This window comes from Vitis vinifera, chromosome 13 (genome assembly GCF_030704535.1).
Source record: "Vitis vinifera cultivar Pinot Noir 40024 chromosome 13, ASM3070453v1".
Taxonomy (NCBI): Eukaryota; Viridiplantae; Streptophyta; class Magnoliopsida; order Vitales; family Vitaceae; genus Vitis; species Vitis vinifera.
The window spans coordinates 19,951,625-19,968,495 of NC_081817.1; the positions used below are offsets into that span (position 1 = coordinate 19,951,625).

The window sequence follows — 16,871 nt, forward strand, 5'->3', positions numbered from 1 at the left end:
TTTTCTCTTCTTCCCATCAAAAAAGACTTTGGGTAGTTTTCAACCGAGTAATATGTCCCACATTTGTAGACATGGGTGGTTACTCCATAAGAGATGTGCTCCCACGTTTCATTTATTTTAGGGAAAATAATATTTAAATGGGCCACAATTTAAAATATTTTTATTTTATTAAAAATACAAAACGGTTTTGCAACATTAAATTCTCCACTAAACCATGCAACTACATAGCTTCCTTGACTATCACTATCATATACTCTACCTATGGGGTAAACAAAGTCACCTATATAGTAGACAAGGTCACTTTGCATAGTTTGAGTTTAATTGTTCCAAATATATATATATATATATTAACATCTATTTTGCTTCTTTTTTTTTAAAATGTTTTTCCCTAAATTATGCTTATATAAGAACATGTAAGTGAAATATATTAATGAGAAACAAGTTGCATATGTGATATAAAAATGACGCATAAGCATAATGGGCTGGAGAACCAAGTGGTGTAAGCAAAAGATAAGAGTTCTATATCTTCTTTCTTGGAACAAAGATGCATAAGTGATGTGGAAAGAATGCAAAATTGTTCTACACTCATACAAAAATGTGTGAGTGAACTAGTTAATATTTGTAATCATCTTCGCTAAACATCCTAAAGTAATTAAGGAAAAATGGCTAGCAACCAAGGATGATTATGAAGACGTGTAAGCATCTTCGCCTAAATTATGATTGTTTCAATGCTAAGTTTAGGATCACTCAAGAAGAGTTAAGGAATGCTCATGTAAATTTATAGAAATCTACTATGCTCAAGACATTAGAGAAAAATGATTAAACAAGATGAGAATGATTAAAGGGCACTTAAAGAAAAAATGTAATCATTCAATGTGGAAGGTAAAGGTTTTGCATTAATTATATATCCAACATGTAAAACCTTGTTTACTTACATTCTTTGACATCTTAAACTAATTTTAAGTATTCATTGCATGATTTAAAACTTAAGGAAAACACTAATTACAACTGAGAATCAAATTTTCATTCATCATACTATTTGTACATGAAAGGGAAAAAAAAAAATCTTGCTCACAAGCCCTTGTTTAAATAAGTTTTGCAACATCTTATAGTGGTTCTAGTTGGTCATTCTTTCCAAAATACATCAAAATAGACTTTAACACAACAATAAGCAAACAATACTACACACAAAGTCTAAGAAGAATTCTTCATACTTCAAATCAAGTATCAAGTTTTCTTCTTACTTTGACCACTTTAGCCTAATCTAAATAATATGTTTATAAGAGGATGAGTCATACAAACCATTATGGAGCATTTCTATATTAAAGTTTAAGTACTTGATGTATTTATTAGATATACACAGTTGAAAACATAATATTTCAACTCATTAGATCATCATTAACAACATGATCATATCAAGATATATAATTCTTTTATACCTATTTCATTAATACCTAAATTATGGGAACTCTTACCAAAGAGATACATCTATGCCCCCAATTTGATCCTAACGAGAATCTCCCTGAGCATGTTTTTGGTCTCTTATGTTAGGATACTCTTCCCTTCCCTATTCAGAATGTACAAGTCTTGACATCTTATTTCTTGACTCCTAGTGTATGCTGTAACCTACCCTTAATTAAGTCATTAATCAGTCCTATTAAAAAAAATTTCTTCACATTGGTTCTACATGATGAAGACTAAGCAAATTCATTACTATTATATTATTTATTAGTTTATTTAAAATATGAAATTTATAAAAGGGATAATGGAAAAACTATAACTTTTGCTAGTTTTATTACATTACACTATAAGTTTATCATTTTTGTTTAATTATTAAAATATTTTTAAATATTCACACTTGTGTTTCATGTTACCATTAAAATTAGTCACTAGTAATATAATTTATGACTTTGTTAAAATTTTATTTTATAATATGGTTTAATTTATAATTTTGAAATATGTCTTTTTTATATTAGGAGATTCCATTATATGTGGTTTATTTGATAATCCATGAAAACTTGTGGGAATCCATAGAAACTTTAGTTGTCAATGAGTTTAGTAACTACCAATCTAACTTTGAATCGAGTTTAGCATAGGTTGGACATATTAGTAAGTAGGTTTGGCTTGGGTTAGCCAACCCTAGCTAACTGGCTGCAAATATTATTCAACAAATAATCAAAGACTTCAAATACGATAACTAATTGAATTCTATTGTAATTCTTCTCTACCATAAATTAATTAACTCACTTGTAACATTGTTAAGGTGACTATTTAAAACCATATAACAATTTGGTCAATTTATAACCATATTATTCTTTTCTAGGTTATTTAAAGTTTTTAAGAACAATTAACACATTAAATTATTTAAAAAATTATTATCAAATTTAAATTTCTTTAAACTTTTAATGACATGTATATTTTTTATAAGTATGTTTTATAAGTATTTTTTTTATATATAAAAGTTGTTATTAATTTTTTTAAAAAAACAAGCCATTAAGGCATGACTCAAGTGGTAAAGGATTCGGGAGGACTTGTGGGAGGTTCCACAGGTCCTAATGAGAACAAAAATTTACTTATAAAAAAAATTAAAAAATTAAAAATAGAAATTATTATTTTTTCTTTTTATTTCTAAAAATGAGAAAATAGGAAAAGTAGGTCATTGGGTAATTTGATATATATGAGTGTGTCGTTAAGGATGAACATTAAGAAGTGTGGTCTCAATAAATGATATATGGTCCTAAGTTTGAAATCTATCATTAATGATACTTTGAATTTACTATATGCTGGTTATTATAGGGTGATTAGCAATGTGAGATTTAGGCTCCATGGAGAGTTCTAAAGGCTTCATCATGTAAGGGTGTACGGTGGACATTACACTTCAATAACCTGAAAATAATAATAAAATAATAATAATAATAATAATAATAATAATAAATGGTATAGAAAGAATATTTTGGAGCGATTGTTGTCAGAGGCCAGTATCCTGATGTCTCTCCCGTCGAAAGTTTGCCTTCACCAGCTGAAGCTGCTTTCACATCATCAGGTGCGTCATACACACTCTTCTCTATTTCATTTTTACGCTTCTTATTTATTTCTTGGATTTATTTTTTGTGTTTGTTTCTTAAATTTCCAATTCTCTCTCACAATCCTCTTCTTTCAATCCCAGCTTTCCTAGGGTTCCCAAACTCAACAATTTCTCCCAATTCCACCACCATCATCGTCATCTACGTTTCTGCTCAATCAATGGCCATGCTGGTGTGAGTCTGCTCTCCCAATTCTGCAAAACCTCTGTTTTTTTTTTTTCCTATTTACTTGCGCAAGCTATAGGGTTTTTCGATTTTAAACAGAAATGGGGATTTCTCACATAAGCTACTATGTGGAAATATTGCTGAAATATTATTATAAAAATTATGAAATTAAATAGGGAAGTATATTTTAATTGCATTTCTGTAATCCATACTCATTGAGGCAGTTAGGATGTTAGTGGGATTATGGTTGTAGTTTGGTGTTGGAATGACATGCTGAGATGATGCACATGTCAACTAGTAAGAAATTTTAGTATGATTTGCTAGTTCATAAACATTTGCTCGGTTAGATAATAGAGTTAGGGCAATGTTAATTGGTGGGTGAAAAATAAGTAGAAAAATCAACCTAAAAGGACCTGATGCCAAAAAATATATATATACATATCCAAGAATTTTATGTGTTTCAACCAAAAATAAGTCTATTCCCTCAGCCACAGAACACTAAATTATTGGAGATTTAAAAAAGTGGGTGTTTCCTAGAACCTGGATAGAAGTACCTTGCAAATTTTTTTTTTTTTTGATAAGTAAACAAGATATGCATTAGAAAAGGCTAAACGCCACAAAGCATACAGGGAGTATACAAGACGGCTACTGCCTCAAAAAGAGAAAAAGGAACAAAAAGAACTACCTCCCCTTAAGTGGAAGCTATCCACTCCAAAAAACCTATAAGGGAGAAAGACTCCTCACCTAAATACACTTTGTCCCAATTCCACAAGTTACAGACAAAAGAATTCTTTAATTTCTGAATATTCAACGCACCCCCCTTAAAGGCTAACCTATTCCTCTCCTTCCAAACCGTCCAAAAAATACATAACGGAATGGATTTCCAAATCTTTTTCCTTTTCTTCCCTACAAATGAGCCCCTCCAAGAGATTAAAGTCTCATTTACAGTTTCTGGGAGGACCCACTTAACATCTATCAACCCAAAAATAATATCTCATAGGGCTCTAGTCACTATACAGTGTAAAAGAATATGATTTACATTCTCTTCTTCACAACCACACAAAAAGCAACAATTTGGGAGTTGCACCCCTCTTATCTGGAGTCTGTCCAGAGTGAGCACCTTCCCCCACGTAGCCTCCCAAGCAAAAAAGCAGACTTTAGTTGGCACCCTATCCACCCATATTCTCCTTGCGGGAAATACTGTGACATTAGGCTTGTCTAACAGCTTGTAAGCTTCTTTGACCCTGAATAGACCATTTCTTCCATGCCTCCACATAACTGAATCATCCTCCAGGGAGGGCCTATGACCCCTCAAAGTATGAAGCAGCTCCCCAACCATATCCAACTCCCAATCATTGAAGTCCCTCACAAAAACAAAATTCCAATCTCCTTGGCCCGAGTCCTGATCCCACATCTCCTCAATCGTAGCATCCCTATGCACGGCAAGGACAAAGAGATGATTGAAGCATTGGGACAACGGAGTGTCAGTGCACCAACTATCTTTCCAAAATTTGATTTTGGAACCCTTCCCAACTATAAAAGCCAAATTTTCCCAGCACCAAACAGATTCTTTCATAATCTCCTTCCAGACCCCTACTCCGGCCGCCCCACTAGCCTTCTTTGACCTCCAACCATAATCCTCTTGCCCATATTTCATAGTGATCACTTGTTTCCAAAGGTTATCCTTTTCACAAGCAAACCTCCAAATCCACTTGCCCAGCAAGGCTCTATTCAGAGTGACTATTCTCCTTAATCCTAGCCCTCCCTTGTGTTTTTCTGTACAGACCGCATCCCATTTAACTAAGTGAACTTTTCCCTCTAAGTTTCCTCCCCCCCATAGGAAATCTCTTTGGGATTTCTCCACTCTTTTAGCAACAGACTTGGGCATTCGGAAAATAGACATTTGGTAAATTGACATGCTAGCCAAGATGCTTTTTATGAGAGTGATCCTCCCCCCTTTGGAAATGTACTGTCTTTTCCAAAGCGCAAGTCTCCTTCTGACCCTCTCTTCCACTCCATCCCACATAGAAGTAGCCCTATTGGGGACCCCTAAGGGGAGACCCAAATAATGAGAGGGCAGAGACCCCACCCTGCACCCTAACTCAACTGCCATCTCAAGAATCTCCTCCACTTCTCCAACTGGAATGATTTCGCTTTTGGCTAGATTAATTCGAAGACCCGAAGCCGCTTCAAACCAAAAAAGAATCCAGCTTAGGTGAGAAACTTGCTCTTTGCTCGCCTCACAAAACACAATTGTGTCATCAGCAAAAAATAGGTGGGAGATATTCAAGGAAGTTCTACTACCACCCCGAATGTTGCATCCTGAAAGATATCCCCCCTTCACCGCTCTCCTGATAAGGATGTCCAGAACCTCCATTCCCATAACAAAGAGGTAAGGGGATAGAGGATCCCCTTGACGAAGCCCTCTAGTGCTAGGGAAAAACCCAACTGGCACTCCATTAACAAGAATAGAGAATTTAGCAGAAGACACGCAACTCCACATCCATCCCACCCACTTGGTCCCAAAGCCCATTTTTTGAAGGACCTTCATTAAGAAATTCCAATTAATGCTGTTATAAGCTTTTTCTATATCCAATTTGCAAATAAGACCCTTTTCTTTTCTCTTCTGCCACGAATCTATCACCTCATTAGCAATTAAAGACGCATCCAGAATTTGTCTTCCCATTACAAAGGCATTCTGAGCAATAGAGACCACCTTACCAATCACTTTTTTGAGCCTATTAGCTAAGATTTTAGCCAAAAGTTTATAGAGCCCCCCCCCCAACAGGCTGATAGGTCTAAAGTCTCCAAGATCCTCAGCCCCGCTTTTCTTAGGTATCAACACCAAGAAAGTATTGTTAAGGCTCCTAATAAAGGAATTATGCTCATGAAATTCTTTAAACATCTCCATGATCTCCTCTTTGGTAAAATCCCATGCATTTTGCCAAAAGGCTACAGTAAAACCATCCGGGCCAAGGGCTTTATCCCCATTCATCTCCATCAGCGCCGAGTGAATCTCAATCTCTGCAAATGGGATTTCCAGACTCTCTGCTTCTTGCTGAATGATGCAACCCACCTGAATTCTACCAATATCCGCCTGCCAACCCATATCTTCAGAAAGCAACTGCTGAAACGAATTCTCAACTCCTTCTCTCACCTCCTGCTCCTCTACTAGCCACTCCCCATTAACCTTAATTCTGTCCATAGCGTTGTTTCTTCGATGAGCACTTGCCATTCTATGGAAGAACCCCATGTTTCTATCCCCCTCCCTTAACCAAATCTCCCTTGAGTGCTGTCTCCAATGGGCTTCCTCCAACAGGACCCATTTCTTAAAGGAGTCTTTAGCTTCCTTTTTTAATTCAGCTTCCTCCACAGTCAAGATTCTCTCACTTTCCACCCGATCCCAAAAATCTACTTGTTGTAAGGTTGAGGCTTTATTAGTTTCCAGCCTCCCAAAAACCTCTTTGTTCCACACTTTCAGCTTCTTTTTAATTTCCTTCAATTTAACAACCAGTCTATAGCTAGCGCTGCCCCTGACTTCAATTCCCTGCCACCAGGTTCTAACAATGTCATTAAACCCTTCAACCTTAAGCCACATATTTTCGAATCTAAACGGGGTTGGGCCTCTTCTTATTCCACCCCCCTCTAACACGATTGGAAAATGATCAGAAATTGGCCGAGACAACCTGCCCTGAGTGAATCCACTAAACTGATCTAACCAGCTAGGGGAAACTAAAAATCTGTCTAGTCTCACCCACGCCTGATTATTAAGCCCCCCATTCCATGTGAACTCTCCCCCCTGAAGGGGCAGGTCCACCAGCTCTAGATCATCCACAGTCTCTGCAAATCTCCGCATGGCTGAGCTGATTCTTCTTTGGCTGCTCCTTTCTTGTTGAAACAGAGTGATATTAAAATCCCCATCGAGACACCAGGGATCATCCCAAAGGCCTCTTATTGCCCCAAGTTCTTCCCACATACCCTCCCTTTCCACTTTGGTAAAAGGACCATACACTCCCGTAAAAACCCAAGTAGCCCCATTTACTGTGGTCTTGAATCTACAAGACAAAGAGAACTGACCCTCCTCCCAATCCAAAATATCCAGAACCCGCTTGTCCCAGCATATCAAAATGCCACCCGCAGCCCCCTCCACATTTAAGGCTCTCCAATCTAAGAATCTCCCCGAACCCAGACTTCTCACAATACCCTCCGACATCTCCTGAATCTTGGTTTCCTGAATACACATTAGGTCCACCCTCTGGTTCCTTATATAGCTCTTAATAATTTTCCTCTTAGAGCTGTCATTAGCTCCCCTCACATTCCAGGTTATAATCTTCAGCTTCATTGGGCAACTATCAACTGATTCCTTTTGCCCTGTGAAGGACCTTTCTGCTTATTCCCCCCCTCGTAATTGATAGAGCATTCCAGCCTCTTTAGTTCCCTTTCAAACTTGGACTTCTCCAAAAGTTCTTTGCTGTGAATCTTTTCCCGCCTCTTTTTGATTTTAATCAGAAAATTCAATATCTCCTTTTCCAGCCCCTTCATAGAGAATCCCAAGAATTGGCTAAATTTTGCAAGACTACAGTCCTCTCATAGATCCTCTTTCTCATTTTCGGTATCTTGAGAACCAGAGACCCCAGTGTTCTCCTCCTTGCCCTTAACCTTGTCTCTGCTTTTGTTGTCCTCTCCCAGCTTCCAAGATCCATTTTCATTCTCAACGTTCCCCTCATAGACTGTTAACCATGTTGACATGTCCCCCCTTAATTCCTCCTCAATTCCCCCTGGGCGATCAAAAGACTCCCCCTCCGGAGCCCGATCAGAATTAGAAGAGAGAAGAAGAGGTGTCCCCATAACCCATTTTCCTTTAGGATGGGAAATCAGGACATACCTTTTAGCTTCCTCTTACAGCGCTCGATCAGTCATTGAAAAGCCATCATCCCTCTGTTCCCTTCTAAACTCCTCTGGCACCCAGCTCGTCAAAGGATCCTCTGAAATGGGTCCTTTTCTGGAGCTAAAACGGCCCAAAAAACCAGCCTTCTCTAGGGGAACAGTTGGGCCCTCCCTTTCCAGGCCTTCCACCTCAACTAAAGGATGGCAGCCCAGTTCAGCAGCCCAACTACTAGACGATGGGCCTGCCTCTGAATCACTAGCCACCTTTGACTTATTTTTTAACTTTCGGCCCAAAGGCCCGTCTATTTTAGTCTGCCCACCATCCTTCTCCAACTCATTAAGATCCATATTTGGGCCACATGCGGTTGACCCAGCCACTCTTCCATCTGGATAGGCCCAATCCCGGGTCACCGGGCCATGGATCTGGTTCCCGGGCACTAGACCCGGCCTATTCTCCTGCAGATCACTCCCAACATCTGGCAGGTGCAGTTCCTCGATTCCCGCGTCTACCAGCTCCTTCCCCACGCGCTTCTCCGCGCGTGAATACGAGTCACCCCTGACCTCCTTTCTCCTCCTGTTTTCCGTCGCAGAGAAGATCCGTCTCACCACCGGCCTAATCTCCCACCACAGTGTCACAGTGTATACCTCCTCCTCTACCTCAATTTCTAACATACTTGGTCTAAAATCACCTCTTATTTTGACCAGTATCCTAGCCCATTGAATCTCCCCCATCGACCTTGTCCGCTCGTCAATATCTACAAAGCCCCCACATTCCTCCCCTATTTTCTTCAGAATCCCCGGGCTCCATAGCGAAATTGGAAGGCCGAAGATTTTAACCCAAGCTTCCTGTTCCATCTCCTCCTCTACCCGACATCCCGTCTTTGGATTCCATAGATCCAACCCTAAGTGAGCTCCTCCCATCACTCTGCTCCCCGAGGAGACCACACGGTGTGCCTCTCTTAGATCTTCAAACTCCAACAGTGCCCTACCTTGTTCCAACTTGGCCAGCCCTAGCTTGCCTTTAAGACCCCAAGAATTCGCCCAATGACTTCCCAATCTCTCCAAGTCTTCTTCTTCCTTTTCGTTGGACTTCCAGCTCGCGACGAGGCAGTGCTCCAGCTTCTGTAAATTTCCAGCAATCTCCTCCCTAGTGACCTTCATCTTGATTGCGTTTAAGCCATTCCAATTTGTTCTCATGACTGCTTCTGCGTATGATTTCGCCGGAGTAGCTTTTCCGACGGTCCTTACCTCCTGCAAGTTTGTTCTTCCACTAGCCAGTTCTTCCATTTGATGTACCATCTCCGCCATAGTCGTCCATCCTCTTTTGTTCCTCCTACCTCTCGGTAAGAAGATACAAAACCTTTTTCGTTCCAGATCCACAACCCCCAACCTTAAAAAACCACCCGCTCTGTTGAAACCCCGAGCCAATGTATACAGCTTGCCTCTTTCTTTCCACTCCTTTTCCCATCTCCCTTCTTTTTCGTCTCGTATACAATGGATTAGTCCCTCCTTGAAGAGCCCTAAGCTTTCCAGCCCTAATCGAACCCATGTCGAGACCCCCCGCTTCTTCTCCACAATGCGAATCTGGCGTTTCCCTTTCCTATCATCCAAGGCAAGCTCGAAAGTCTTGGATTCCACCGTGAAGCTTCGCTTTCGACTCGCCTCGCCGGACTCATCGTCGTCGCCGTCGCACGCGCTCTCACACTCCCTCACGCCCTCTCTCTCTCTCTCGCCCTCTCTCTCTCTCTCTCTCCCATTGAGCTTAATAAGATTATAAAAATACCTTGCAAAAATTTGAAGAGCTCAAAAAGAAAAACAGAAGACCAAAGTTGTTCTCATTTAAGGGTGGCATAACCATGAGGACGCCTAAAATTGAAGCTTTTGACAACAGTAGAATAATAAATTGATACCTATAAATATGGAATTTGGCATAAAATCTAAGAATAATTTTTATCCATACGTAGAATTGTAAATAGTTTTCTGCCTCTAAGCTTGCCTCAAGCAGCAAGTGGTGGGTTGGGAGGGGCAGGTTTGAAATTGAATTCTATTTATCGGTAGAAAAAAAAAATCCATACTAATAAAATTTTTTGCATAGTTTTCTACAATTGGTTCATTCAATGGCAAATGACAAACTTTGTTGCTTTATTTTAATAAGCATTACCTATAAAGTTCCAAAATTTGAAAATTATTTTGCCTATTTTTTAATTTTCTTAGTGTAAGAAAATTAAAATTCCTTTTACACTAATTTCTATTTGACTCAAAGACCTGAAGGAAACTTAAATTTAATAATATTAAAGAAGGTATTTTTTAATTGCTCAGGATTTTCTTAGTGTAAAAGGATTGAACCTTAATTTCTAATAACTGATGTAAATTATGATATATTAAGAAATTAGTTATACACCTCAAACCTCAATAGACGTAGTAATCAATTCATAAAAAAATTGGCTTTTCTAACTCAAATAAGAGAAGACATTGGAAAGGACTTCAAAAAATGTGTATTACCTTAAGGAAATTTTGGAGTGGGTTTGTGAGTATATAATTCAAGCTCTTCATCCAAAATCTTGTCACAGGCTTTTAAAATTGTAAATTACTTAGAAAATGGTTTCTAAGCCTTGCAAAGGAAGATTTGGAAGGTTTTATAGTCTGAACCTATTATGACCTGCTACAGGCTAACTTGTATAGGTGTAGTGCTGATTGGAGATGGGTACACGTGTTATGCATTCCGATATGTTGGTGTGTTTTGGTGTTAATTGCTGGTGATACCATTTCTATTGGTTGATATAAATTTTTTTTTTTCTAGAAATTAAAATTAAGATTTGATCTTGGCCTATACTTGCATGTTTTTCTGGGTATAATTTGCTTACTACCAGTGTTTTACTTTAATATCTTTGGAAATTCTTTCTATGTATGACTGGCATGTTAGTGTGTCCAATGCTAATTCTGGCATGTGTCCACATGTCCACACTATTCTATATTCTGGTATGCTGATGAATGGAATTATATGCCTTCTTGCTATGGGACTCATTGTAAAGCTATTACGTTTTCCTTATTTGAAAACTCACCGTGGCTTGATGTTCAAGGCCTCATTTTAAATGAAAAGTATGTTTTTTACCTAATCCTCAAGTAAATGCAGATGGTTTGTCTGCACCAAGAACATGTCATAATAAATACCCCCACAAAAAGCAGACACACATTCAGAGATACACAAATTTGCTGCAGCTATGTCTAGATTAGTTACTTGTTTGATCCTATATCTGTGCTGGAATGCGACTGCATATCCATTGATCATAGGGTTTTTTCTCAATATATTCCTTGTTTCTTTCATTTAGTTTATCATATGTGGAAAACAATTGAGTGTGATGATATGCTATTTGTTCATTTGTTTGTCTTCTATTTTTTTCATTGAATTTTGAATATTGCTTTTTCAACATTGCCTTTGTTGTAGGTTAGGCTTCTGGCATGTCAAATGGTCATGACTACTCTGCCAACCATGAAGGTATCAATATCTTTCAAATGATAACTGGAAAAATGGTGTAGCTTTTTGTGATACCATATTTTACATTTGATAAACTTGATATTTCTAAAAATCTACTTATACATATTTTTATAGACTCAAGTGCAAAGGGCGAAAATGGTGAAGGAGAACTGCACACATCAAAAGAGTACTTCCTACTTGCCTTACAATGCTATTAGTCTATGTTATAGACAACTGATTTATTAATGATGGGATGGCAGTTTATATAGTTGTTTTTGTGTACCCATGTATTTTACATTTTACATGAAATTTTTTGACTGATTGACAGAGTTGGAAAGGGAATTTTATCTGGAGGCTACTTAATGGGATAACATGCTAGGGAAGAATACATTGTGTGGATTGTAAATAAAACAAGTGTGGGTGATATGCAGTCACAATTGTTGTTTCTTTCTTAGAAAAAAATTGCAGTCACAATTCTTAACTTTACTGTTTGAACTGATTTTGAATGAATTTCATTTATAGCAGTATGTTCTTCTATTCTTTAACATGGAATTTTTTTGGAAACAACATTGTTTAATAATTTTCTTTTAGTGTACTTCTAACGTAATGGCTGTTGGAATGTTTACCCATTTATATGCATTGATGGACCAGGTTGAAGTCCTTGTCTCCCTGTTTAGAACTTGTAGAGTCATTTAAGATAGAACTTGGATGGTTTCTCTCTTTATTAGCCAATATTTTAGGCTTTAGCTGTATTTTTCAATTTTATTGTCTTACCTTTACCAAACTATCATGAGGTCTGTGCTGCTAATAGGCATGTGGAAGGAGCACTAATGGAAGCGAAACAAGTGAATGAGAGATTTTAAATATGATTATTCAATGTGTATGGAAATGAATAAAAACGTGCAATTCTCTGAAGTTGATAATTTGCCATATGATCTGCATCTGAAAATCCCTCACCAAAACTTAATCATAACTTAATTTCTCCATGCATTCGCAGCTCATGGCTCCTCAATGATGTTTTACATCACATTCCTTGTATGCTCAATAATATTGTCAGCTTCAACACTGCACAAGGGACAGAAGAATGATTGAGAATTTTCTGTCTTAAGTCCACTACATCCCACCAAATGGCATAACTTTGTCCAGCCACCCCATGCCCGTAGTGGATGAAATTTATCTGCAATTTCTCAATAATGGAGACAAGCCATTTATTGATCCAGGTGTTTGTCATTCCAAAGCAAGTTGTGAAACTTCTTGAAATGTGTCTGACCAGCCTCTATCACATATGCACATACATGCATTTATCTATACATATAATATGTATTTATTATACATAGAAATCCCATGTCTCTTTTCTTTCCCACTTTTTTTTTTCTTCTTTTTTTTCTTTTCTTTTTTGTATCTTCCTTTTTCACATTGGGAGTTTGAAATTCAATTTGAATGCAAGGATTTGGTCGTAGTCTGGGTGCTAGCAGTGTAACAGACAAACTATTGCAACAATGTCTTTTCTTTCTTTTTCTATGTAACCTTATGAATTTAATGTAGTTTGTTAACATTATTGGAACATGACACAAAAGATTCATTTTGTCTACTGCATGAGTATGCTGTAGACCTTTTCTCAGTAAATAAACTATTGTTTGGATGAGTGATCTTGTCCCAATCATATTAATTTCTCTTCTACTACTGAATTTCATGCAAACAATCTGTAAGAAGTGATACCTCAATCCTTTTGCCCTTTGTATGCATAAATGCATGTCTACTTACATTGAGAGCTCACTCTTGCTTAACCTTTCAGTCTTCTAAAGAAACTGAAGAGATATGGAATTTCTGGAATATTATCCTATGGACTCCTGAATACTGCATACTATCTTACAACGTTTCTCTTGGTATGGTAAGTAAATAATTCATTCATGTAAATTAGTTAAGGATGAGGTATTTGTGACTTGTGAGTATGCATAGCTGCTGAGCATTATTCTCTTGAAATTTAGGACTATTTGATTTATTGTTGTTGTATATAATTGATGAAAAAAGTGTCTGGCCTAAAACTTATGATTTTCTTTTTGTTCAGTCATTTATTGTCTTCAGCCATTTATTCTTTGGTTGATTAAGATGCAAATACTTGGTTCTTGCACAAAAATGAATGTTTTTCTCACGCCTTGTCAGACCATTTACTTGTGCATAGTCACCTGATGATGTTTCTATAAGATTATTTTTAAAATTTTTTTTTTAAGAGATTAGTACCTATTATTCAGCCTCTTTATGCTCATACCATTTTCATTGATCTAATTAATAAAATAGCAATAAGAAAGTTTAGTTCAACATTAGGAACAACACAACATAAACTGTAAATGTCTAAATGAACAAGATGAAAAGGACTAGTACTCCTCTTATTGATTATAGCACAAAAAGGACTAGAACAACACTATGATGAAGCTATTTTCTTGACTCGCAAACTTGGTGCTTTAACTTGGAGTCCAATATAACTAGAAGTCCCATATGCTAAAGATGCGAAGTGAAAGGTGTGCCACTACATAGAAGAAATGGAAGTATGTAGAGCAATTGGAGTAAGAGGTGGGCCGATATGGTGATAAATTCCATTTACTTCATGCCCTCCACCAATTGTCTTGTTCATTAAGAGATCTTGAAATACACTATGGGAAGGGAAGGAATGTTGCAAAACAATTAAGTGACTTGGTTAATTTGCTTAGAGATAAAAGATTTATAGGAACCTTCAAAAGGGAGACTCCAAGTGGAAGGGAATTTTCTAGATTTTCCTGAATTAATTAAAAGGGCTTAAAATGCTCTTTTAAGGGGGGCGAGGGTGGGGGTGACTCAAGGGAGACGAGGTGGCATGGGCATGGCCACACTTAGGGGCTTCAGTGCAAGTCCTCAGACATGAGCAAGGCACATGGGCAACGCCTTGCTAGCAGCCATACATGGGCTCCATGACATGTGATGGTGTGCAACTCATGGTTGCAACGACTTGGGGTGCTATGCAGTCTTCCCTTCCCAACGGTAGCATGAGGGGGAAATGCCTTGTGCAATAAGGTGGCTTGGCACAAGGGCACAATGCCTTGAGGCTTGTGCATAGAGATAAGGGAAGCCGACTCAGATGTGATGCCTAATGCTTAGCACAAAGGCACAATGCCTTGTGCGTAGAGATGAGGAGTCATGGGTGCAATGCCATGACTCGTTGCTGCACCAAGAAGAGGGCTTGGGCATGGCATGATGCTATAGCAACAACTAGGCAGAGCAAACATGGGCAGGTTGCCTCGGCATGGACGTGATCCAGATGCGGGAACACATATGAGCATGACTGACACGCTCAAGGAACAACAAGGAGCTAGAACCAAAGAAAAGATTGGCACCAAGGAAAATTGCTAGATCTGTAGGCTAAGAGAGGGCTTGGCATGCACACTAGTTGCATAGAGACACATGTAGTAGGCTGCCTAGAGACTCTATAGCAAGCTGATCGGATGCATCAGCTGATTCAAATGCATGAATGAACTGACTCAAGGCACAAGAGTGGGTAGACTTCAGGCAGAACACAACAAAGATGTCTTGGCATTGGGACAAGCTTAAGGAAGATGTATTGCTCCTTATCGAATAGGGAGTGGTTGGTGTCACACCTATAAAAGGAGGACTGGAGTGCCCTTTGAATTATCGTGCAATCTGGAGATCATAGAGAATATACAGAGGTATATTGAGAGGGAGAACTTTCTTAAAACATAGCTTGAGAGAGAGCATGAACTCACCAAAGAGATTGTGGAAGTCTTGTTGAGCTATGTCTTGTATTGTTATTTAGAGAAGAAATAAAATACAAGTTAGGGATTGAGCTCCATAGCCTTGTGTGTCTTTGTGAGTTTTTTCTTGATTGCAATCTCATGTGGGTTTGAGTATGTTGGCTCAGAGGGCTTCTAAGCGCTGCGTGGATGCAAAAAATTTGTGGGAAAATTCGTGCCCATGACAACTACCATCCCAAGTCATTTAAACTATGATAGATTGAAGTAACTTACTTGAATAACAAAATAAGCAAACTGCAACTTCCAGTGGAAATCAAGTTTGCAACTAGGAGTTAAGAGTTTGGAGACTGCTTTAATACCATGTTAAGGAGAAGAGAATGTACTTACTCTTGTTTCATTCTTTTTTATTAAATATTAGATATTGATATGAAATTTTTATTTGTTCAAAATTTTAAAACAACCCTATTTTTGTTCCGTACAATGTATATTATCATATAGAGTATTGGAAAACGGAATTGCATGAAACAATTAAATTCAAGACTTTGCAATTTCTCATCCCCTCCTCCCCACTTACCAACTGTACGCATTACCTCTGGTTCTTATGGCCAGTGTAAATGACACTGCTAACATTCAAGTCAATGCTTTTGTTATTGACCTTCCCAGCATTGTGGCTGTTATTCAACTATAGCATATTCAACCCTATTTTTTTTTTTTTCCTTTGGGTTTTCTGTGATTTTTGTAGAGGTGCTTCTCATGCAGGGCCCTTGCACTTGCTCCTATTGTAGATAGAGGATTGTCATGGTTTACAGTAAAATTCAAGTTTGAATCTCAGGGAAAGGTAAGTCGTACATGAGATTTTGATATTGTTCTCACTTGTTTAATGATTCCTTACATGTCTCTAGTTACATTTCCTCTGCATCCAGGCTTTCATGGCGATTGTCGGATTTTGTTTCGGGTTAGCTCTCATTCTATTCTTCATTGTAACATTGCTTTGGGCATGACACATTTTTCAGCATTTTTCTTAGTCATCCTGGCGGAGAAACTCTTTCATTAACTAGCATTTTTGAATCTCATCAATGTTAATTTTTTTTTTTTCATAGTTCAGTCAGTTATATCTCGTCTTCATTTCACTATGAATTGTAGAATCTAAGAAATCTCACAATGAAATCTAACAATTTTGCTTATGTTTGGATACATTTTTTATTTTTCATTTTTTAAAATAGAGTTTTATATCAAATATAGGAATTTTTATTAAAAAAGAAAAAAGTGGATATCTTGGTATTTAAAAATATTTTTAAATTTGTTTAAAATTTTAGGACACATCCTCATTTTTTTTTTAATATTGAAAAGTAGTTTTAAGATTATAGGATAAATTTTTATTTTTTATACAAAGGGTTGTCATATTTTATATCAAAATTTTAATTTTAAAAATAAAAAATAGAATATGTATCCAAATATAACCGTAGTGTCCTATTTGATTAATTTAATTTTACTTGAATTTTGTATGGTATTATTACA

At 37.5% G+C, this 16,871-nt stretch overlaps 1 protein-coding gene across 4 annotated transcripts; it reads left to right on the plus strand.

The window, feature by feature from the left end:
• The first annotated feature begins 2,932 nt into the window (after positions 1-2,932).
• On the plus strand, positions 2,933-16,537 carry LOC132252663 (uncharacterized). Of its 4 annotated transcripts, none has more exons than XM_059741719.1 (7): positions 2,933-3,043; positions 3,167-3,257; positions 11,581-11,631; positions 11,746-11,797; positions 13,406-13,501; positions 16,113-16,191; positions 16,277-16,537. In XM_059741719.1, the coding sequence occupies exons 3-7, from the start codon at positions 11,595-11,597 to the stop codon at positions 16,352-16,354; spliced, it is 342 nt and encodes a 113-aa protein (XP_059597702.1). In that variant the 5' UTR covers positions 2,933-3,043; positions 3,167-3,257; positions 11,581-11,594; the 3' UTR covers positions 16,355-16,537. The 4 variants fall into 4 exon arrangements, with proteins under 4 accessions (XP_059597702.1, XP_059597701.1, XP_059597700.1 ...); XM_059741718.1 differs by having other exon boundaries at positions 3,167-3,255; positions 11,586-11,631; XM_059741717.1 differs by lacking the exon at positions 3,167-3,257 and having other exon boundaries at positions 2,935-3,043; positions 11,586-11,631.
• The last annotated feature ends 334 nt before the right edge of the window (positions 16,538-16,871 follow it).

Coding starts and splice junctions, on each gene's coding strand:
- LOC132252663 (XM_059741717.1), top strand. CDS start 2,987: ATGTCTCTCCCGTCGAAAGTTTGCCTTCACCAGCTGAAGCTGCTTTCA. Junction 3,044..11,585: donor AGCTGCTTTCACATCATCAG/GTGCGTCATACA, acceptor GTTGTAGGTTAG/GCTTCTGGCATGTCAAATGG. Junction 16,192..16,276: donor AGTTTGAATCTCAGGGAAAG/GTAAGTCGTACA, acceptor CTCTGCATCCAG/GCTTTCATGGCGATTGTCGG.